This window comes from Lissotriton vulgaris, chromosome 8 (genome assembly GCF_964263255.1).
Source record: "Lissotriton vulgaris chromosome 8, aLisVul1.2, whole genome shotgun sequence".
Taxonomy (NCBI): Eukaryota; Metazoa; Chordata; class Amphibia; order Caudata; family Salamandridae; genus Lissotriton; species Lissotriton vulgaris.
In genome coordinates this window covers 1,241,934,947-1,241,958,900 of record NC_141696.1, presented here as the reverse complement: position 1 = coordinate 1,241,958,900, position 23,954 = coordinate 1,241,934,947, and the positions used below count along the sequence as shown (strand labels likewise).

At 47.1% G+C, this 23,954-nt stretch overlaps 1 protein-coding gene across 1 annotated transcript in view; it reads right to left on the bottom strand.

Moving 5' to 3' along the window:
- The window catches only part of UBL3 (ubiquitin like 3), a 317,172-nt gene that overhangs the window by 5,772 nt on the left and 287,446 nt on the right, over nt 1-23,954 (bottom strand). The window contains exon 4 of the mRNA XM_086935152.1: nt 17,915-17,992. Within this exon, the coding sequence (XP_086791278.1) occupies nt 17,915-17,992 (78 nt within the window). The remainder of the gene's footprint in view (nt 1-17,914; nt 17,993-23,954) is intronic.

Genomic DNA, 23,954 nt, shown 5'->3' with positions numbered 1-23,954 from the left:
TTGCTCTAAACCACATATACTAAGTGCTTTAAAAAACAAAATCCCTTGTAGACACCCTTGACTTAAATCACGTATCCCGCCCAAACCTACAAGGGTTTATTGGGTTTCCCCAAACATATCTGAATATATGTTAAAGCACTTTCTGTGCTTCCTTGTTCATTTGTATATCCACGTAGTAGTACTTAGTGAACGTGTGCACTGAAGCCCATGTTGCCACCAGGCATATGTCTTGAATGGGTGTGTTAGCCAGGAAGGCTATTGTTGCTTCCTTTTTCATGGTAGAGTGGGCTTCTGCCCCCTCTGATAGTTCTTGACCTGCCTGCTGTGGCAGAATTGTATCGTTTGTGCGATCCATCGTGCGATGGTGGCCTTTGTCACTGGTCTACCCAGGAAACTGCTGCGAAGGACACAAAGAACTGTTTATCTGTGCTCTTTAGTTCTTTCCATGTAATGCATTACTGCCCTTCTAGCGTCCAGGGTGTGCCGTGCCTCTGCGCTTGTGGATGGTTTCTGAAAGAAGCTTGGTATTTGTACTGTCTGGTTCATGTGAAACCATGACACCATCTTTGGCATAAAGTGTGGGTTTGTTCTCATCATCACCCAGTCATTGTGTATTTGGATGTAAGGTTCTTGTAGCGTTAGTGCTTGCAGTTTGCTTACCCTGCGGAGCGAGGTGATTGCCACTAGAAAGGCTGTCTTCATTGTGAGCATTTGTAGTGAGGCCTTATGGATGGGTTCGAAAGGCAAAAACAACAGTTGATTGACAGAATGCAGAACAATGTCATAAATTCACCCCAGTACAGAGATCTGGGCCTAAATCCATCGTTTTTTTGCTCACCACACCACCCCAGTTCAGACATGACCATATGCAAATCAGCCTTGACCCTGTGCCTCATGGGAACAGTTCAGCCTGAACTGCCAAGCCAGGTCTTTCCTGGACCGGAATCAAGCATCCTAGGACCGGTTTCTGGCTATCAGCCGCCTTCAGCTAGGATAGCTTGACTCCAGTGGTGTGGAGAGCACGAGACTCACGTCTGAGCATACACGTCCCACTAGTGGTGACAAATGCAAAAACAACAGTTGATGGACAGAAAGCAGAACAATGTCATACATTCACCCCAGTACAGAGATCTGGGCCTAAATCCATCGTTTTGTTCCTCACCACACCACCCCAGTTCAGACATGGCCATATGCAAATCAGCCTTGACCATGTGCCTCATGGTAAAGGCCCCTTCATAAGCTCTGTTAGGACTAAACTAAGGTTCCATGCCGGTGCTATCCTTTTAGCCCCTTCCAGGAATCTTTTTACTACTTGTGATGTAAAGAAGCGCTTTCCTGTCTCTCCTCTTGTGTAGGCTACTATCGCTGCTAGGTGTACTCTCAGCTAGGTGGAACTTATGTTTGATTTTAGCAGGTGTGTTAAATATTTTAGCACCGTTGATTCCTTTGTCATCATCTTGTGCGTTTTTTTTCTTGATACACCATTGTGTGAATATTTTCCATTTTGCCACATAGCACCTCTATGTGGTAGATCCCCATGCCTCTCGTAGCAGCCGCAGTGTGTTCTCCGGCAGTTTCAGGTGTGCAAACTATGTCTTTAGGAGCCATGCCTCTAGGCAGAGGCTCTCTGGCTCTGGGTGGAGTACCTCTCCGTTTTGCATGAAGACTAAGTCCTGTCTTTTCCCGAATTTGTGAGGTGGGCCCTGCGCCATCTCCACTATTTGTGAGAACCATGGCTGCCTGGCCCACTGTGGTGCCACCAGAATCAGCGGCATGTTGCTGTTTCTGCATTTGCTGAGTACCCTGTGAATCAGTGGAATCGGGGAAAAGCGTAGGCAAATGTTTTCGACCAGCTTATCCATAGGGCATTCCCTTGTGATTGTTCCCCTGGTTGCCTGGATGCCAAGTATCGGCATTGTGCATTCTGGTGTGTTGCAAATAGGTCTATTGTTGGAGTCCCCCTTTGCTTGAATAGCCTTTGTGTTTCTTGTGCATTGAGCTCCCACTCGTGGGATGCCGATGCCCGTCTTATGAGCCAGGCTTCCTCCACGTTGTACTTCCCTGGTAGGTGTATAGATAGGAGGTCTATTTTGAGTGGGATGGCCAATCTCCATATGACCTGCACTAGGTTGGATAGTGAGACTGATCGCGTTCCTCCCTGTTTATTGATGTAGAACATCGTTGTGGTGTTGTCGGTTTGTATCAACACTCTCTGCCCGTACAGTTGTTTCTGGAAGGCTTTTAGGGCGAGGAACATGGTCTTTAGTTCCAGGTGGTTGATATGCTTGATCATATCTGTTGGAGTCGACAGGCTCCGCACCTTGAGTTGGTTCATGTGTGCTCCCCATTCCTTCTGGGATGAGTCTCTGGTGATGGTCACTGTTGGGTTTCGTGGTGGTAAAGGTTTCCCCTTTGTTATGTTCTCTTTGTTCCTCCACGCTATCCCCTCTTGCACTGCGTGCGTTACAACCACTAGATCTTCCCAACTTCCTGTAGCTTGTGACCATTGTTGTTGCAGCAATTCCTGGAATGGTCTTATGTGTAGCCGTATATTGGAGACTAGGAGTATGCAGGACGCCATCATCCCCATGATCTTGCTCGCTGTCCTCACTGTCAGAGCTCGCCCATTCTGGTACTGACGTGTCTCCTTCAGCAGGGTAAGTGTTCTCTTTTAGCTGGGGAATACTTTGCTTTGTATGGTGTTGATCTGTGCGCCTAAGAAGATCTTCACTTGTTCTGGTTCCGTTGAGGACTTCACCCAGTGTATTGAGAATCCCAGTTCTGTTAGCGTTTTTGTGACCCGCTGTGCATGTTCTTTGCATTGTTTGTAGGAACTTGCTTTTATTAGCCAGTTGTCGAGGTAGGGGTAACCATGGATCCATTCCCTAAATAGGTGCGCTGCCACCGCTGCCCGGCACTTGGTGAAGACCCTTGGTGCAGATTTTAGTCCGAAGGCCAGGGCAGTGAACTGGTAGTGTGCTTTGTCGATGGCCAATCTCAGTAGATGTTTGTGCTGCCTGTTCATGGGAATGTGTAGGTAGGCGTCTTTTAGGTCTATGGTGGACATAAAGTCTCCGCCCCTTATCTGAGGAATGACTTCTTGTAGAGATGTCATCAAGAATTTTTATGTTCTTATGTATTGGTTTAGGAACTGTAGGTCCAGGATAGGTCTTAACGTTTCGTCCACCTTTGGTATGAGGAAGTAGTTCGAGTACACTCCTTGTTTCTTCCTTTGAATGGTACTGTTTGTATGGCTTCTTTGCGGAGGAGTTCTTGTGCTTCCTCTATGAGTAGCGCTAGTTCTTTTGCTAAGCGCGCTTTTGTTTTTAGTTTCCTGTTCGGTGGTTTCTTTTCCAGTTCTATGTAGTATCCGAACTGTATGATGTTCAGTATCCATTTGTTTGTTCTTATTTTCTTCCATTCCTGGAAGAAGTGTTTTAGTCTGCCTCCTGCTGGTGTTATATGTTTGTTGATTTTTAGTCCGTGTAACCCTTTTTAGTTGACTTTTTTGTGCCGTGGTGTCGTGTGGATGGGCATGCTTGGTGGTGCGGAGTCACTTTGAGGTGGGTTGCTGGACCCCTCTTCTTGTTTGCCTCCGTCCATTCGCCCTCCTGCGAAAGGACTGGCCGCGAGGCTGGTATTACCAGGTTTGTTTTTGCTGGCCCTGCTGTGCTTGATTGTCGCCCTGGTAGCCCTGCTGGAATGTCTGATGTGAGGTTCCCGGCTGGTTTCTACCTCTTCCATTTAACCTCCGTGTCAGTGTGCCTCTTCTCATTCCTCTGAATTGCAAGGCCCCCATGGACCTTGCAGTTTCATTTTCCTTTTTGAGTTGGGTGAGTTTCTCATCCACTTGCGCTCCGAAAAGGGTTTCTCCATTGAAGGGGGTGCTCAAAATGTTATTCTGTGCTTCCGGCTTGAAGCCTGAAATCCTCACCCAGGCATGCCTTCTCTCTGTGACCCCCATCATCATAAGCCTGCTGGATGTGTCTGCCGCATCCAGGGCTGATTTTCAGGCATGAGTTTGCTATATTCTTGCCTTCCTCCACCAGGTGTGTTGCCCTCTGTTGGTATTGCTCAGGGAGGTGTTTGAGCAGTTGTCTGACCTTGTCCCAATGCTGGTACTTATGTCTGTTGAGTAGGGCATTAGAGTTGGCAATGTGCCAGTGTACTGCGGCATTCCTCTCTATTTTCCTTCCAGTGAGGTCTATGCTTTTACTCTCTGTCTGGTGGTGGGCCTGAGTTTGTGGGAATGTTGGCCCTTTTTCTGGCTGTTGCTGCAATGATGTTGTCAGCTGTGACGGATCCCTGGTTGTAGGGAGGATCCCTAGAGGAGTGTTTTTATTTCTTACCGGTCCTAGGTGTGACAGACCTTTAGCTTGCCGGTTCTTTGAATGCCTCCCTCCCCTGGTCCAGGACACTTGGTAGCATGGGGAGGAATTGACTCCTGGTTTGAGTGGGGAGCAGGGTCTCTAAGAGGAAGCAGGCTTTTAGTTTTTCTTCTTCTTCCAGTTTCACTCCATAAGCTGTTGCCGCATTCCTGATGTTATAGATACCAATGTCATCTGGTGGCGAAGGCCTTGAAGGATAAGTCTTCATAGCCTCTTCCGGGCTTTCGGCGTCGAGGTCCTGCGCCAGCGAGGGTGCCAAGCCAAAACTTGTGTGCTGGTCTTCCTCGCCTTCCTCGTCATAGTATAGGCCCTCTTCCTCTTGGTGTTCTTGGGGCTCTGGAGTTTTCGGCGGCTCTTCGGCATCGAATTCCTCTTCGTCGACCGTCGTCGCCACCTTCGACAGGATGATGAACCTCTTCATCCGCTCGTCGAATTCTCTTTTCCTTTGCAGGATGTTATCCATTTCGGCCTCGTTCCTTCTCGGCGGCCTGTTCGGCGTTGAGAGTTTCGGACGATCTCTTCGACGGCGAAGTCGCCTTCGGGTCCTTTTCTCTCGGCGTCGAGCGCGCCTTTTCGGGGACGTGCTTCGACGACCTAGGTTTTTCTTGTGTTTTTGCCGTCTGGGAGTTCTTTTCGAAGGATCCGCTGGGCTGTTAGTCCTTGGATGCAGCTGCAGCACTCGAAATTTTCGGTGCCAATGCTCCTTTCGTGGAATTAGACTCTTTTTCGAGAGTCTGACTCAGGCTTACAAGAGTCTGTCGGGGCTTTAGGGGTCGACGTCTCTCCTACCTCTTTTGATGTTTTCTCATCGGTCTCTACGACCGTGAAGTCATCTGCTTCTTCGGCGATGTTGTCCTCTTCCTCAGCGATGTTGTCCTCTTCCTCACTGGAGAGGTCCAAGTATCGAAGCGACGGAGGTGGAGCTTGACCTTGCAAGCTGTAGGTGGCTCTCCTCTGCCTCTCACTCACCTGGAGGGTCTTCGGGGTGAAGGAGCAGGCGTTGCAATCCTTGCTCTCGTGGTCGACCGGCAGGCAGAGGTTGCAAACTGGGTGCTGGCCCTTCTGCGCGTATTTGTGGTGGCAATTGCGGCAGAATTTGAACGGGGTCTTGTCCATTCCTGCGCTAAGGGGGCCCAATGTGTGTGCATTCTCCGTTGGACGTATAAGTGTTCTCCTCCCTCTTAGTCGTCCCGGCTCAGTGGTTGTTTCTGGATGTATTCTCCAAACTTTTTCTGTAGATTTCAGTCTTTTCCTTCTTCTTTTCTCCCAAAACTCTGGAACCTCTCGGTGACGATCCAGATCCAACGGCGGAAAAAAGAATCGGAAGATGGCGCCCAAAGGTGGGAGCTTCCGCAGGAAGAAATGCGTTACTTACCTGTAACAGCAGTTATCCAGTATTGGTGTCTTTCATAGATTCACATGCCTGAATCATTCCCCGTCGTCGAGACGGGAGCCTCCGGTACATAAAAAAGTAATGTCCTATAGACATACATAGAGAAAAGGGTCTAAGGGCCTCCCCTTAGTAGCCTTTCCTTGTCCTTATGTAAAAAGGACCAAATTCTCACAGTCAGCCAATCAGCTCCGACCTCCCTCTAGAACCTTCCTGGGAGGAGCCTCAGTCCCTCAGATTTTCGTACGCACCCAGCTAGGTTGGCGTAATATAGTCCGAGAGGGAAGTGAGTCCTTCCAGGGGAGGCGGGAGGGTTGCATGTGAATCTATGAAAGACACCAATACTGGATAACTGCTGTTACAGGTAAGTAACGCATTTCTTATCCAGTATTAGGGGTGTCTTTCATAGATTCACATGCCTGAATCAGAATAGCTAGCAATCATAGGAGCACATTTGTAAAGTAAAGTTGCTCTGCCGTCATGTTAGATAATGCATATAATATCATACAACATGGAGACAGCATAGATAGAATATCATAAGAGCAAGAATGTGCATGCCTGGAAGGCGGGATGTAGGAAGGCTCACCTTACTGAAAGAGATGGCGAAGCACCGCCTGGCCCACTGCCGCATCCTTCTGGAGTTCGATGTCCAGGCAGTAGTGTCTGGAGAAAGTGTGCGGTGACTTCCAGGTCGCCGCTCTGCAGATGTCCAGGATCGGCACTCCAGCGAACAGTGCTGCTGACGTGGACATCGCCCTGGTGGAATGAGCAGTGACATGATCATTCAAAGGCCGGCCGGCCTTGTCGTGGCAGAATGAAATCGCAGAGGAGATCCATCTGGAGATGCTTTGCTTCGTGAGAGGCAGGCCCATTCTCGGTCTGCTGTATGCCACGAACAGTTGTGAAGATTTCCTGAGAGCCTTAGTCTTGTCCAGGTAGAACTTTAGGCATCTCATAAGGTCCAAAGAATGCAGCGACCTTTCCGCTGCTGTTGAAGGGTTGGCAAAGAAGGACTTAAGGACTATTGGTTCATTGAGATGAAAGTCCGAAGGTACTTTTGGAATGAACTTAGGGTTTGGTCTCAGTATCACCCTGTCCTGTCTGAATTGCATATATGGTTCCTGAATGGACAAAGCTTGCAGCTCGCTAACCCTTCTGGCAGATGTTAGAGCGAGCAAGAGCGCTGTTTTCCATGAGATGTGTTTAATAGATGCCCGATGAATGGGCTCAAACGGATGACGCATGAGTTGGTTGAGTACCAGATTAAGCTGCCATGTAGGAGGGACTTTCCGAGGCCTCGGAAAGGATCTGTAGAGTCCCTTCAGGAATTGCTTGACTAGCCGACTGGACCACAGAGAAGGCCCTGTGACAGTTCTGGTGAACCTCGAGATAGCCGCCAGGTGAACCTTAATGGACGCATGCGCTAGTCCCGACTGCGCCAAATGCAGGAGGTATGGTAATATCTGTTCAGGGGTGATGGCGAGGGGCCGCAGGCCCTGGTCCGAACACCAAATGCAGAACCTCTTCCATTTGAGAGTGTAGGTTTTGTTCGTACTGTCTGCCCTTGCTTTAGCTAATACATCCCTGCAGTCTTGTGGGATATTCAGGCCACCGAACTCTCTGTGCTCAGGAGCCAGGCCGATAATTTGAGCGATTGGAGGTTCGGGTGCTGTACTTGCCCGTTGGACATCGTCAGGAGGTTCGGGTGTTGTTTCAGGCGAATCGGTGATCTGATGGAGAGTCGAAGCAGATCCGAGAACCAGTGTTGCCTCGGCCAGAACGGGGCAATTAGGATCAGGGTACAGGGCTCCACCTTCATCTTCCTGAGGAGCATCGGGAATGGAGGAAAAGCGTATGCAAAGGCGCTGAACCATCCGATGGAAAATGCATTTCCTAGTGACCCTTGTTGGGGATGCCAACTTGCATAGCTTGGGCATTTGGCGTTCCCCTTGGTGGCAAACAGGTCGATGTTCGGGACTCCCCATTGAGAGAAGATGTGAGTCAGAGCGCTGTCGGATAGTTCCCACTCGTGGGAGAGGGTCTTTGCCTGCTCAGGGCGTCCGCGATGGTATTGTCCTTTCCTGGGACATATTCCGCTTTGAGCGGGATTCCGTGCAGCACTAGCCAGTTCCAGATCTTTTGCGATTCGCGTGAGGGGGAGAGCGAACGCGTTCCCCCTTGTTTGTTGAGATAGTGCATCGTCGTGGTGTTGTCTGTCCTGACGAGCACCGGGGAGTTCTGGATGCGTGGCAAGAAGGCCTGGAGAGCCAGATACACGGCTCTCAGCTCCAAAAGGTTTATATGGAGCAATTTTTCTGAGTGTCCCATTTGCCGCTGATCTGAAGGTCCTGGAGAACAGCGCCCCATCCCTCTAGGGAGGCGTCTGTGGTTATCACCAGAGGTGATGCTGGAAGGAGAAACGGTAACCCTACAGTTAGATTCATGCGACGTTTCCACCATTCCAGACCTTTGGACATTTTTGGTGTGATCCGAATAATGTCTTCGAAGGAGCCAATACTTTGAGTCCATTGGCTCGTGAGTGCCTCCTGCAACGGGCGCATTCTGAGTCTGCAGTGCGGGATGAGGAGTATGCAGGAAGACATCATCCCTAGGAGGGAGGTGTAAGTCCGAACTTTTAGGTGTGTCTTTGCCGCCACAGCCGTGGCCAGAGATAAGATCTTGTCCGTCCTCTCCTTCGAGGGGAAGGCTCTTGTGCACTCCGTGTCCAAGGTGGCCCCTAGGAAGGTGATTTTCGTTGTGGGGACCATGCAGGATTTTTTGAGATTGAGCGTTAATCCCAGCTTCTGAAAAAGGGTGGTGCAGGCGTTGGAGGATTCGGCTGCGTCTCCAGGTGAGGGTGCTTTCACCAGCCAATCGTCTAGATAGGGGAAGACTTGGTGACCCAGTTGACGGAGGAAAGCTGCCACCGGTGCAAGGCACTTTGTGAAAATCCGCGGCGCGGACTTGAGGCCGAATGGCAGGACTTTGAACTGATAGTGACGGCCCGCCACCTCGAACCTCAGGAATTTCCGGTGACTTCTGAGGATGGGGATGTGGTAGTAGGCATCCTGGAGATCTAAGGATGTCATGAAATCTCCTTTTTCTAGAATGCCCAGAATTTCTTGAATCGTCACCATCCTGAACGATTGGCTCCGTAGGAAGGCGTTGAGCGCCCGGAGATCCAGGATGGGCCTCCACTTGTTCTCCTTTTGTTGTACAAGAAAGAAGTGGGAGTAAAATCCCTTCCCCTTTGAGGATGCTGGCACTCTTTCGATTGCTCCCTTCTGTAGCATTATCGAAAGTTCCTTGAGCAGCAGGCACGGGTGTTTGTGCGTCCGTCTGCGTGGAGGTGTATTGGGAGGGGTGGAGGTGAATTCGAGAGAATGGCCGAATCGAATAATTTGAAGAACCCACCGGTCCGTGGTGATGTACTGCCAAATGGTGAGGAAATGGGTCAGTTTTCCTCCAATTTGAAAGGATGGAGAGTGTGGTTGGACTGGCTGGAGTAATCGGTCACTGGCGGCCGCCAGCGTCCCTCTTGGTATTTTTTCCTCTGTAGCTAGATCTTCCAAACGAAGATTGGCGGGCTTGCTGCTGTTTGTGTTGGTATTGGCCTTTGTTATTGTATGAATACGAGGACCTGTTCTGATAGGAACCTCGATAAGAGGACTGACCTCTGGATCTGTTTCCTCGAAAGGACTGGTTTCTGGACTGCAGAGTGCCCAGTGCCCTTGCCATGTCGGTGTCCTTCTTAATGGTCTGCAGTGCCTTGTCGATTTTTTCCACAAAAAGGTGTTGTCCGTCGAAGGGCATGTCCAGAACCTTCGATTGCACTTCCTGGCGGAATGATGTCGCTCTCAGCTATCCTTGACGCCGCAGGACTGCAGCCCCCGCAAGCTGACGGAGCCTGTCATGGCTGCGTCGATAGCACAGTCAATTAGTTCCGCCGCTGAAGATTGACCTTCCACCAGGAGAGCCCTTACCTCACCCTGGACTGCGTCAGGCAGTTCCTTCACGTAAGGGGCTATGTCCTCCCAGAGTTGGCGATTGTAACGCCCCAACAAGGCAATGGAGTTGGCCACCTTGATGGTCATGGCCGATGTGGTTGTGAAGCGTTTACCAATCGTGTCAAGTTTCCTGCCTTCCTTGTCCGGGGGAGCGGACAGTGGGGAGGAAGGGTTACGGGAGTGTTTCTGGGCCGCCTGTGTCACCACCGAGTCTGGTTTGGGGTGACCATTGAGGCAAGCCGCCGCAGTAAGTGGTGCTCTGTATTTCTTGTCTAGGCGTGGAACAACCGCCGGTACAGAAGCAGGTGTCAGCATTAATTTCTTTCCTTGTTCCCACAAGAACTCTATAATCGGAATAGATTTAGTAGACTTTTGTGTCTGTTCTTTGAAATCGTGCAAGAAGCAGTCCGTTTCTGTTGATTCCACAGCCATATGGAATCTCTTCGCTGCTCTCTCCACAAGCTTATGGAAGCCGGCAATGTCCACAGGCGGGGAGTCCGCTTGACGTGGTTGTGGTGAAGCTGGGGATGATGCCACTTATTCATCCTCTTCATCCTGGTCCGAGTGGTCCGAGTGTACCTCCTGGACCTCTCCTTCCTCCAGTTCCTCCTCATCCTCATCTTCGTCCGAAGAGACCACCACCTGAGGCTGGACGTCATGGTGGGTTTGAGGGTGATGCTGAGGTTGTTTTGGGGCGGACACTGGTACTTGGACTGTAGGTGTCTGATTCCCCTTGTCCTCAGGCGCATGAACCTTAGGCGCTTGACTGCCTCTGTCCGCATCCGGAAAGCGTTGTTTGTAATCCTGTACAAGGAATCTTAAGTCATTAACAAGGGTCGCCGGTAAGCATATCATGGGGGTGACTTCCGTGCGGACGCTAGTATGGACAGAGTGTTCCTGATAGGTGAAGTCTTCCTGTTCCTCATCAGTGCTTTGGCATTTGATGTTAAGGTCCGAGACCGAAGTAGCGGGATCCAGATGGTCATCCTCTTCGGATTCTTCACTTTGGAAGATTTCCTGAGGTGGCTGCGTTTCCACTTTGCTTGGAGATGTTGTTTCCGGGGTAATTTGTGGTTTGGTATGCTTGCCAGACTTCGAATCAGAGCCTGTCGTCGTCGAGGGAACCGTCGACGGCGGCAGCATGAGGGTCGATACTTCCACCAGTTTCGATTTTTTCCATGGCTCAGGCAGTGCCATCTTCGACGACAAGTCTTCCGTCGACGGCATCGTCGACGACGAGTCTTCCGTCGACTGTGTTGTCGTCGTCGAGTCCTTCGTCGACGGAGTCTTCGCCGTCGACGAAGAGTCTTTGGTCGTCGACGACGAGCCTTTCGTCGACGGGGTCGTCGACGAGGTCCTCGTCGACGGTGGAGTGGGCGATGGATTCTTGGTCGTCGACGACTGCGAAGTCGTCGTCGACGTCTTTGTCGACGGTGTTTTCGTAGATGACGTCCTCGTCGTCGAGTCTCTCGTCGACACCGTCGTCGACGGTGGGATCTTTGGCAACGTCTTTGACGACGATGGGCTCGTCAATGACGGCGTCGTCGACGGTGTAGTCTTCGTTGTCGACATGGTCTTTGTCGTCGACGACGATTTTAGGAGTATAATAGAGGAAACAGGTCTATCTGACGATGAGGAAGACGTAGTCGTCGTCGTCGACGCTGAAGGCGACGACGCTGATGTGGTAGACACTGTGGTCGTGACTGAGGTAGTCCTCTGGGCTTGTCTAGAGGACGGAGCAGGCTTCTTAAAGGTTTTATCATCCTTAGCAGACACTGAAGATGTCGCAGATCTCGCCTCTGAAGACTTCTTGTGGGTCTTCCTAGGAGGAGTGTCTGAGGGGCCAGGGGAAGACACCCTAGGCCTCTTTTGAGAGACAGCTGAGGTCCTGGAAACACTGCTCACAGAGGAGTCCAGATTGTCTCTGTCCTTAAGCCTGTCAAGCCAAATAAGAAGGCGACCTTCCCTATCTCTCACGGTCTTTTTAGGAAAAGACCTACAAATCTTGCATTTGTCTGAGACATGGTCCGGGTAAAGGCAATACAAGCACAGGTCGTGCTGATCATCCACATGGATCCTTTTCTTCCCACAGGAAGAGCAGGCCCTGAAAAGGGCTTTCTTCTTTGATTCTGACATGGAAGAAGCAGTGGAAAGAAAACACTTACTGCCAAGACAGTGTAGTGAAGTAATCCTTGAAGAGTTGAGGGTTCAGATATCACTTTCAAAGAAAGTTTGTTGAAGTTGAAGGAATCCTGAGGAGAGCTCAGGCTGGAGACTCCCTAGCACAACGTGCGGTAGAAAATCTGAGGGACTGAGGCTCCTCCCAGAAAGGTTCTAGAGGGAGGTCGGAGCGGATTGGCTGACTGTGAGAATTTGGTCCTTTTTACATAAGGACAAGGAAAGGCTACTAAGGGGAGGCCCTTAGATACTTTTCTCTATGTATGTCTATAGGACATTACTTTTTTATGTACCGGAGGCTCCCGTCTCGACGACGGGGAAGGATTCAGGCATGTGAATCTATGAAAGACACCCCTAATACTGGATAAGCGTGCAGACGTCACAGGAAGGACACCAAAAGGTGAGACGTCGACGCCCACCTGGGCTACGTAAAAAAAAAAGAAAAAAAAAAAAGACTACGATTTCGGACCCAACCACTGGACCGCGGAATAAGGCACAGCATAGTGAATGCAGAAAGATTCACGCTGCAAAACTGCTTTCACACAGTTTGGAAACTCAATGAAGAGGTAATCAGTATTTATGGAATCAGGCCTGAAGAGTGATGTACATTTTGGGACTTTTTGAAGTGTTCAATTTTCCTGATGTGTGCCTTATCACACAGCGCAGGCCACAACACCTGTAGGTCATAAACATAACTTTTCCATCCATGGAAGAAGAAGCATGGTTATAGCTTTCTAGCAATCAGCATCTTTCCCTGAAGGCTGAAGATTCTTTACTCAGCTCAAAATACTCTGTGGAGATTTTGATCTGCAAGCTGTTAAAAATACAAAAGCCCTCAGCAGAGGCTAGGACTTTATTATGGTGAAAGATTATTTTCTTGTGTTATGACTGCATTTGGTTCGACTACATATATTACTTAGGGTGGCGGGGAAGGATGGTCCCCCTTCTTTTAGCTAAATTGAGGTACCATACTATAGCCTGCTGAGTAAAGAGTCAAGTTGAGGTATACGCTATATGTTGTTATACGTGAGGACCTGGGCATAACCCTGTCTCTTGTGGTTTCCAATAAATTTAGTTAAACCCAAGAACCGTTTTTAATGGATCATGTTTGCCTGTTGACGAGCAGACCCAAAAAGTGTGCTAGCAGTGCAGTGGAAGACAACGAGCACCTGTATCCTGAACTGGACATCTAGAATAATTGTGCTTGCTGGACTTAGAAAGGTAGACTCAAGGTGCTTTTTCCTGCGGTCATCCAAGGACATCTTGTTTGGGACAGGTAATGTTTTCTTTGGCTACTTCGTCTGGGTCTCTAGTTTAGTTTGTCATTGTGGTGTTCTGATTTGGTTAACGTTTCAAAGGCACTCAGATGTTTTTAATCCAGTATGATAATGGCTTTCCCAAGAACATCCTAAACTCGGATATCAATAAAGTGAAGCACTTAAGAGGGACCAAAGGACACTGCGTGCTGTGTCACTCACATTAAAGGAAGGAGAAGCACTGAGCCGTATCTGGTGAATTCTGTTCTGAAATGAGCAGCAGAGGTGACTGTCTCTGGATGAAAGGTCTATGAGCCTTTGAAGGGAAATATACCAAATATTTCAAGTGTGGTACACATGGAAATATTTCCAGCAGCTCCAGGTGTACTGTACATTATGTTTTGTTCAGCAAGTGAGTCAAAAGAAACCATTTCTCCACAGTTTGCAAAGGGCAGAATGTGTTCAGACTGTGGAGAAAATATTCACAATCTGAGGCTGTAGCCCGAATGTTTAAACTTACCAGTAGTGGTGGAGGAGCTAGATGTCCGCTCAGGACATGAATACCTTTTACACTGAACTAGATAGTGTGAACGGCTTCTTGAGGACTTTTCGTAAAATAAAGATCCGAGTATCTCAGGGAAAGCTCACTCTGTTACGATACAGTCTCGTTTATAAGGATAAGTGCTCAGAAAAAAGTAGGCATAAAGAGGTTTTTTTTAGTAGAACCTACTTTGAAATGGGATATGCCCAAATCCACCAGTGCTTTTAATGTGAAATTTGGGGAGCTCAAGTGGTCTCCTAAAGCAACTTACAGAGGGTGAGGGTCTAGTGACACACAAGGTGTAGCCAGTTCCCCATTTGATAAGGGAACCAATCAAGAACAGGAGTGATTCCTGGATGAGAACGCCATTTAAGGCATCAGAAGTTACAATGTAGTTGGCTCCTGTGGTTCTGGCACCATGGCTAGGGTTTGCCTGCCCATGTATATCGACTCATCGGGATTTAAATCAGAATATTTCGGAGGATGGGCATTCTTCTATTAGGCACAGTGGACAGGTTGAGCACCTTAGCCGATGCCAAGGTGTTTCATATGGTAGAGCCACCCTCAACATCAATTAACATCTATATTGAAACAATATTATTCTTATATTAAACTTATTCACTTGTATCGTTTAATTAGAATACCATTTAGGTTGGCCTCTCTGGGTACCATTTTTAGCGGCATCAGAGGTATTAGTTGGGAAAGAAATCATTCTTTCCACATATCTTGATATGTGCCAGACCTTTAAAAAATAGAAGAACTTGGGCTGAAAAATGCAACAAAGAGGTTGGAAGACAGTGGTGTGATTTGTGAGGAAATAAAATCTCAAATTAGGTTTTCAGCACTGCCTTTTTTAGGCCACAACATTTGCAGGACAGGTGCAAATCTTAAAATCAATTTGGCGAACGCAGTGAAGAAGGCCGAATAAGAGTGAAGAGAGCAGTTCAAATACCTCTTCCTCGTGGAGGACTACCCAGAGTTTATACTTTGGTTCATGTGTCGGTTTCTTGATATAGCACCCAACTCACTCCCGGAGGAGAATCTCATGGGCTCTGTGAATCCTTTCACAGCTCAGGTGCGAAAAGTACCCTTTGTGAGTGGGGTGGGGGAGGGTGGGAATAACCCGGGCTGGGAAGTACACTAGCACCAGTTAGAAGCTCATTTATCATGAACAACAAGGTCCAGTTTATGTCAGAAGAAATAAGAGGATTCCAGAGGGGGAGTGGTGATCAGTGCCTAATCTTTAAAAAATAAGTGTCAGGGCCCTGAACAGGAGGCCACTGCAGCTTGCACAACCCATTGCAGACATCATTGATGCCAATGACGGTATCAAATACCTACTAACCATCCCCCTCCTGCAGATGTGACAGTTCAGACTATTCCAAGTCCCAAATCTAAAGGAATGGCAGGGAAGACAGGTATTAGTCATTTTTAATGTAGAATGTATCATGAACAACAGCTGTTGTTCTAATCTCTAAATTAGATGAGCTGCGCCACCATGTGGCCGACTGTCATAAGTGCTGGTGTTGACAATTAAGTGCCTATGCCCAGCACCAGAAACCACTGGTTCAAATTAAGTACTGATGGTGGTAGAACATAAGCACAACGCACTGAACTAACTCCAAGAAAAGTTCTTGGATTATAGGTTGACCAACATGATGAAGGATTGCTCTCATCTTGTGGTGGTTAACAGAGTTTAGTGAACGAGTGCACTACAAAAGATCGCATGAGAGTATAAAAACATGCTGCTCCATGTCACAGATCCCTCTCTATGTGTTTTGCCGGCAGTGCAATGGAAGGTCGGGGAGGGAAATGTCATTAATAAGAGGGTGACGCGTATAGTTGCCTGGTACCATGAGCTTATGGTGACTATTGGAGGCGTGTAAGGTGATGCTCTGAATGAATTGGAGTGAACATGTAGGTCTACACCATGCAGTACTGCAGGTGTGCCACAACGTGTTTCTCTCAAAGAAAGGGGACGAGCACACAGTTAACATGCCATTAGTTAGGCAGGCTAGATATAGTTCATGGACAGTATAAAAGTGTTTGAAGGTTCCCGAACCAGAGGGAAAAGAGCACGCAAATTACAAATGTGGCTGTGACAAGACTCAGCAAATGAAGGAGGTCTGCAACGGAGTGGTGCAGCTGCGATTAGATCAAGGGGTAAGGAGTAGTGTGGATGTTCTAGGATGGTTAGACGTTCAGCAGAGTAGAGTATGTGGAGGATGAGTGCAAGGTAAAAGAGGCAAAATTCTCGTTACAATGATGTGTAGCACCCGCCAGGCAGACTACCATAAATGCGACATGCCTGGCTCGAAAATCATGTTGACTAACTTTTTGTTTCTTCCTTACTATTCTGTTATGAGATAATTCTTTTATTAAGAAGAGGAAATTGTATTATGATTTACAAAGTTAGCTTGAAACAATCAGATCAAATGTGGAATGCTGTACAAGAAGATGTGGACTGTGAAGTGCTTTTCTTGTCAGTGTGTGACACAGTAGTGTGTGGCTGCACCGAAAGGGTTCAAGCCAGATTTCTTTAATTTCATTCGCATTTTGAAATTCTTGTTCATATGACAGACAGATCATTGCTAGAAGACTTGAGGATCGTAGTGTTCCAGGAGGCATTCCTGTGCTAACAGATTACACCTACCCTACAATATGTCTTAAAATTTGTATTGCAAAGAAGATAAAAGGGAAGAATCCTATTGTTCTGCAGAACTTTGTTTCTGTGAGAGTTCCGAAGGCAGCTAGGGTTTGTTTAGTGAATGGGTAAATAATTCATTTGTAAATTAAGATGCTTATTAACAGAGTTTGTGGAGGCAGCATGCTCAGACTCCACAGTCTCCTAATGGCAAGGGACAGGAGATGCGGCTGACACCATACCTTCCATTCATGTCCATATAAACCAGCACCTGGTACATATTTTGTAAACAGAGACAAGGTCTCGGATAGACCTAGAGATCATGCTCCCTGCAGAAGAGTTCTCTGTTCACAAGTGATTATATTGATGGATGCTTTTCTTCGATACACCTCTGATACTAATTTTGAAATCGGCCAGGACTTCTGGTGCGATTTTTCTTTTTAGCACAGGTCAAAATAGGTGGCATTGAGATTTATTTTTGCTAACAATCCACACTCAGTGACTCATAACGTGTGGTGAAAACTCTCCTGCCTAAGGGAAAAACGTTCTCCTTTTGAAGTGCTACAATATTTTTCATAAATGCAGGAGCCTTGGTACTACAGACCCAAAAGTCATTAATGTAGTCTGAGCTATATAAAGGCTAAACGTTCATAAAGAAAAGGTGAAAAATGCAGAGAAACAGATCAGGCAAAAATCCCTCAATTCCAAGTAGTACGTTCCGAGTCAAGGCACAAAATCTTAAAAGATACTTTCTGATTATTGATTATTTGACTCAATGAAGAACTGAGACAATGCTGTAAAAATTGTATGAGGTCTGTGGATGCCTGGAAGGAAGAACAAAAAAATGAACATGACAAAGCCAGATGCTTACAAATGCACTTTAAATTTGGAGATAAGTTCCCAAGATTTTTCGGAGGTACTCTTGGGCATGACTGTGTTCACCTTAAAGGACAGAGCAAGATAAAGCACGTAAGAGCCAAATCTGATGACATTTCCATTTGAAACTGATGCATGCGAAAACGTGACCTCCACATTTCAAACTCCAAAGTGGCCGAAGCCAGGGAGATTCTTCTATCTAATCCTGCAGCAAAGTTCTGAGGAACACTCATTTTCCTGCTGAAGTAGGGGGGGACTCTACTTCCAAAATATAATGGGAAAAGAAACGCTAAACGCCACAGTTCTGGCCAACAAAACAGAAGCTATGCAACGAAGTGGCCCTAGCAGGCGACCCCACTGTGACTGAAATCTGTGTATGTAGGCTGCACACATCTCTAAAGCGAGGACATTTAAATCACGTAGCTATACTACGGATTTAAGACTCCGTTATGGGTTTCCCAAGAACTACAACTTTGCCATCCTTTAATTAGTGAACGGGACATTCCACACTTTGAAAGTTTTTACCACTTTTCAGAGGGTGGATTCACATTCTGGAAAGCAGCACTTCTTTGTCAGTTTACTCCCAATGCGCGGCAAGCAGATGTGCTTATGAGTAAGGGCATCTTTAACGTACCTTGAGAGTTCGGTTCTGGCAAAGTCTCTCTCGCCACCAAGTGCATCACTGTGGTTTTTCCCAGAGGCAGCTTTAGTGCTGTTTTCAAAACAAACAAGGTTAGTGGTTAAACATATTGTCTCGTAGTTCAACACTTAATCTACATGAAACTATACTTTTAATCACCTCCTCGTGAAATGGAGCTCTAAAAAGAAGCACAAAGTTTTTGTTTTGTTTAATTAAAATGTAGATTAACCGATATCCTGAGTTCATACTGTTACGCTCAGGTCTGATACCGAACATCAATTGCTAAAGACGGAATGGAAATAGTTAAAAACATCAACACTTATTACATAATACCACGTTTTTTCCAAACTAGCTTACGTCAATGCGTAGATTTTAGCACACTTTATCAGTCTGTGGTGCCCCAAGATGTAAAACTCCAAAACCATGATGACAGACTGGATATATATTTGTATAGCAGGTGTTTTAATAAGGGCCTTACAGCCATGTGATGCATTTTACAAGAACAAAGCATGTAAAATTTGCTGAATGCTCAGTTCATAGGATCCATAGCTTCATACATTATGGGATATTTTGCACACTTCCGATTTGCTTATTCGGATAAAATCCACAAAACATCAGTTCAATTCCTATCATCCCAAAAATTACAATAAGCACACCAAATGCAAAGAAAATCAATCCTTAAAAAAAGAATTATAGGCACACATCAGAAAGTAGAACTTACATAAAAAATGCTAAACACTCACTTCCCTTTGCCAACACATGCCCTCTTCTAATCTGCTCTCCCTCCCCCAACTCTCCATTCTGGATAGGGAGAGAAACCTATCCAATAGCCATGGACCAAACCTCAATCAAGGACTTATGATGGTCAGATACAAAGCTATAGAGATTAATTTCTGCCCCTTCCCGTTAGGCCACCAGATGCCTATTGAAAATGCCAATTGGGCTTCTCTTCAGGGACCTAGCCCATCGATAAGTGCAAAGACTGAGAATGCAAGTCATGCTAAGGGAAGGGTGAAACTAGGGTCCACACAAATACTGCATGGGAAATGATTATGCGAAATTTAAAGTATAACGATTCTACAGCTGAGCCATGGGTAATGCACAAACCCACACGAAAAATGACAATACCCTCCTGACGAATATATGATAATACTACGCTAACGTTTTCCACGCATGGCATTACCACGCAAATTTTACTTCGCATGCGTCTTTACCACGCAGCATTTTCCAACGCACGATTATACACCGCAAAATTTACGTTACTTAACCTCTTACGTCCTGTACATAATGATACTCATAGGCTAAAAAAAATATTTTCCAAACTGCCGAACAAAGCAAAATATCGATGTTTATTACAAACCAATACTACAGATTACCTTTCTTTTTAAATTTTTTAATTTACAATGCGCTTTAATTATATTTTTTTATGTTTAAACATTTGATCCGTATCTCACCTCTCCACGCCTTTCACCAGCTGCCCTTCAAGGAAACGAGCGTCAAAACACGTTTTGAAAAATAGAGATAGGACTACTATAATGATGCACACGCCACGTCGCTGGGGAGGCTCTTTCCTTGATCGTCAGAGGCACTTAATATCGTTTTTTTCTCCGTTTTCTTCTTTTTTTTCCTATCCGCTTGTTTTTTGCAGGGGGGAGGGAGGTGCCCCTCAAGCCCCCCTTTTTTTTAAGTTCCTTTTTCTTAATGATGAACACGCAGGACGAAAGAACGAAGACTGGAAGGAATGAACGTTGCGTGGTAAAGACGGTCATGGAATGCACCCGCGTTGAAAAGACGTTTGCGTGGTAAGTGAACCGTAGTAAACATCACACGTGGTAAAGACTTGGTAGTAAATGATGTTTCCCCTCCTGACGCAATGTGAGTAATAAGATATTTGCTTTTTGTCCCATGACACTGTACATTTGTGGGACGGGTTGTCTGACTAATCATACACCGAGGGGGCTGCACAACCCCAAAGCTGCCGTTGTCTCAGTATTGGCTCCCCCCCAGCTACATACGTTTAGCTTAAACAAACATTATCACACTAAATCAGTACAACTAATACAAATAATAAAGCCACCCTTGCAATCCTTAATGGCATGCTTGAACTGCAAGCTAGGGTGCAAGCAACACACCTCTGGGGTGTGGTATATTGTTCCTCCCACCCAACCCCATGTTCAGGTGTGGTGTTTACGTCCCAAGCACACAATAGCAATGGGATATTTTCCCACAAAATGGTACATGAAACCATACCTGCTTCAGGAACTGTGGAAGTGGAAAGATAACATTATCTGTTCTACACAGCCAATTTGATTCCAAGCAGAGATTAACATCCTGGTTGTGAGAAGTTGGCCTGATATGTAGTGCTCTCTATTCTAGTGATCACTGTGGATCATTCCAAACGACCCTTATTGATGATTGGTTGTAAGTCAACCTTATGGACCAGCTATCCTAGTAGAATGGACAAGAGCAGTCTTTAGGCTAAACTCTAGAGGGCGTGTTAAGCCAGCTGTTATACTATCACATATACCCCTTGAACACCAAGTGAAAGGACACCACACAAGTTATGAAAATAAAAGGATATTTATTTATAACAAGTCTACCCTGATCTCTTTATGAGTCAGGGAGCTAAGCACATAACAAAACTCTTACGAAAATACTTTAAGTTGCACAATTTACACAAATGCCCGAGGGGCACGAAACTCATATACTACAAAAGTGGAATGCGAAATACTAGCAGGTAAGTAACAAGATCCAGAGGCTTCAGGATCGCTAGGACTACACTACTGAACCTTCAGGTTAGGAGCAGGAGGCCTAGGGAGATCGGGTGCAGAGTGTGCACTCTCACGCGGGATGCGGGACAAAGTCTATGGATGCTAGATTTCGTAAAGTTACAGTTATCGGACGAATCAGACTAGTTAGGCTGAAAACGAAAAAGGATCTGGACACTTAGATAGTGAACCTACGTTGGAGCACCGAAATGCTCAGGTTACCTAGCCCAGGGGCTGCGGCTGCATAGGGTTCAAAAGACGTCGGGAATCCTCGTTACAGTCTATGGAGCCTGAAAGAAGAAGTTTCTGGCAGGCGACCAGTGATGATGTCCGGAGTGATCCAAGCCTGGATCGATGATGGAGACGACCTGAAAGCAGAGGGGACTCAGTTCTTAATCACTAGCCAGTGATTAGGTGGGCACCAGGATGGCACCGGATGAAGTCACCTCGACCAGGTGAGTGGGCGACGCTGGGTTCTGCAGTCTCTCGGACCAGGAGGCGTTGTCGGCGACCAGGATGGAGGTGCGAGTTGTCCCACGAAGGTGTCTGCTGTCGGCGATGCTGGACCCAGGATTGGGGCAACAAACCTTGGCAAAGGCAAGCCCACGCGGTGGACTCAAAATGGCGTCTGGAGTGGACCAGGAGGGTCCGGGGTGCTCCTCTGGTGGAGGGGAGCTAGGGCCAGTCTGGAGCTACGAGACCAGCGATGGAAGTGTCGTGGTTAGTCGTCAGGAGGGCTACAAGCCAGCAGGCAAGTGGCCGGACAACGCGGTGAGCAGCAAAGAGCAGAAGGGCCCCACACAGATCTTGTGGATGCGGGGGGGCTGGACTTCGGTGCTGGAGCTGCTCAGGGTTAGGGCTTCTCAAACCCCAAAGCACTCACTCGAGGATCCCTCGGCGGTCGTGCTGGATAAGCGTCGTGCAGTTTTGAAGATGGCCGGTCCCTTCAGGTCTCGTCACACCCACGAATCTCAGCTGGGCTGATGATGTAGGTAGAGGTGGGAGGTGCCAGGGAATCCGGGTCTCGTTGAGCTGGGCAGTCTTGATCCGGAGGATGGACTTGCAGCAAACCGCATGCGCTTAGATGGTGCCCGCTGGTGCAGGGTGGCTACTCTTTAGCCACAAGGGAGAGTCTTCAGAAATGTTCAAGAGTCCTTTCGTGGAAAGTAGTCAAGATTCAGAATTATCTAATTTGGGAAGGGGGCCTGCTCCTACCTTTATCCTAAGAAAAGGGGCTGGCCACGCGAGTAGGTCCTGTCCATGGGTGGGACAAGGAGGGGGGTGGTTACACCCCTCTCCCTTGTCCGGACTTTCCCCAGCTCAGGGGCTGGTGTGCCCCTGGAACTGGTTTAAGCCGGCATATGCACAGTGAGCACCGGGGTGCCACTTGCAGTCACCTTCCTCTCAGCCCTGCTTACCTGGGATACACAAAACCCTGTCTGGGATGGTGCTAGCACCGCCCCTGACAGGAAACCCTTTGGCCAAGCTCTCCTCGCTGGAAGGACTCCCAGCAGCAGGAGGTCAGACTTGTGTCTGTGGTGGCAGCATCCATTTTGTGATGCTGAGGCTCGAGTTAACTTTAACCGGGGTTCACAGTTACATACATGTTGTGTCCCTCTAGAAGGGTGGAATGCTAACCCCGTCGCCAGAATTGGCGAGGGGTTAGTATTCCAATTCGTATGACACCTTACTCGACATGTTTTGATAAAGCGATACCAAAGTTGGCAAATAACCGCGAGGATTATAAGGCACTTAAGAGTATATGGTACACGTTATCATGGAACAGCTATTAGGACTTGGTTCCGCAAGCTGCAAACGGGCTCAGCTCATGCCAGAGCACCATCTCACATAATTCCAAGCACTCTGCCTTCAGGATTGTTAAGGCCTGCCATAGGAGTGACTGATAGGAATACATGTGTCCATATGAGACAACATATAAAAAATGAAGTAAATTAAAAAAGGAGCAGATAGTAAAACTAATTACATATAAACCCCAGGAAACAAGAAGGTGTCAATAAAGAGAGGGTCTTGCCCAATCATGTTTTTAACCCGTACAGTACTTTAGGCATGGGCAAGTGTGACAATAACAGTTTTTAGGAGCATATTAGAAATTGTCAGCATAGGGCATAATCCATTAAAAATACAAACAAACTAAAAAACAAAGTTAAAAGTAAACCTCAATTAATAGCATTTAAAATCAGGGAAATCGATATCGCCAAACTTCCTCACAAAGGTTTGGCTCAATTGCTTTCTTACCCTCGGGTTCTGTCTTCACCAGATTCCAAAACCCTCTTGGATCTCTATCATCTAGGGCTTTCTTGATGGCCTGCCATCTATCAATTTCCCATTCAGATTTCGCATCTAAAATAATTTTCTTAAAAGATGCCCTTGCCCCCCTAATCTGTACAATGTCGCCCTCTCTAAGTTTAGACACTAGGGCATTCTTTGCTTCTCTACATGCTCTATTGTACCAGGGGTTAATGCCTCTTTGCTCCTTTCTTTTGTGAATTGAGGTGCTATAAAAAAGCTCTGCCAGGGTTCAAACTATATCCAAGAGGTTATCCCCCAGCTCTTCTATAGAATCGGTGACACCGCAATTATCTGTAATTGAACTTGCCTTTACCAGTAAAGGTATGATGGATTTATACAAGGAAGACATTGCCTCAGGTGATTGTGAAAATGTTTCCCAGCGGATTCTTCTGCCTTGGTCAATTGCAATAAGATTAGAAGGGGGCAGGAAAGTCTCAACTGCTCCTACTACCGGTTGGCACCAATCCAGGGTGACAACCAGCGGATTATGACCGCTCTCGTTGCAGGACTGTACCTGGAAATTCACAATCCTATGCCAGATATCCACCTTCACCAAAATATGATCGATTGCGGAGGTCTGGCCATTTCTTTCAAATGTGTGATTCCCTGTGTTATCAGCTAGCAGTTGACCATTACATGCCCTCAGTAAATAACCGAGTAAGTGAGGTCAGCTGCAGGTCTAAAGGAGTCCAACCCCTCACCGGGTAATGGTTACACATTGGGATTCCCCACGTTGAATCCTCATCCTTCGTTATAGGGCGGGGTAAATCATTTAGGGGTTCAAAGTGGCAGTTGAAATCCCCACCAATGATAGGAAAAACATGCTCAGGCAGCGACAAAAGAAAAGTGAACAAACAATCTAACATCTGCGAAGTCTGCCCATACCTAACAGGGCAAGAGTAAACATTAATAATGGCCACCTCAGGGAAGTTTTTACGGGTGAAAATTATACATAA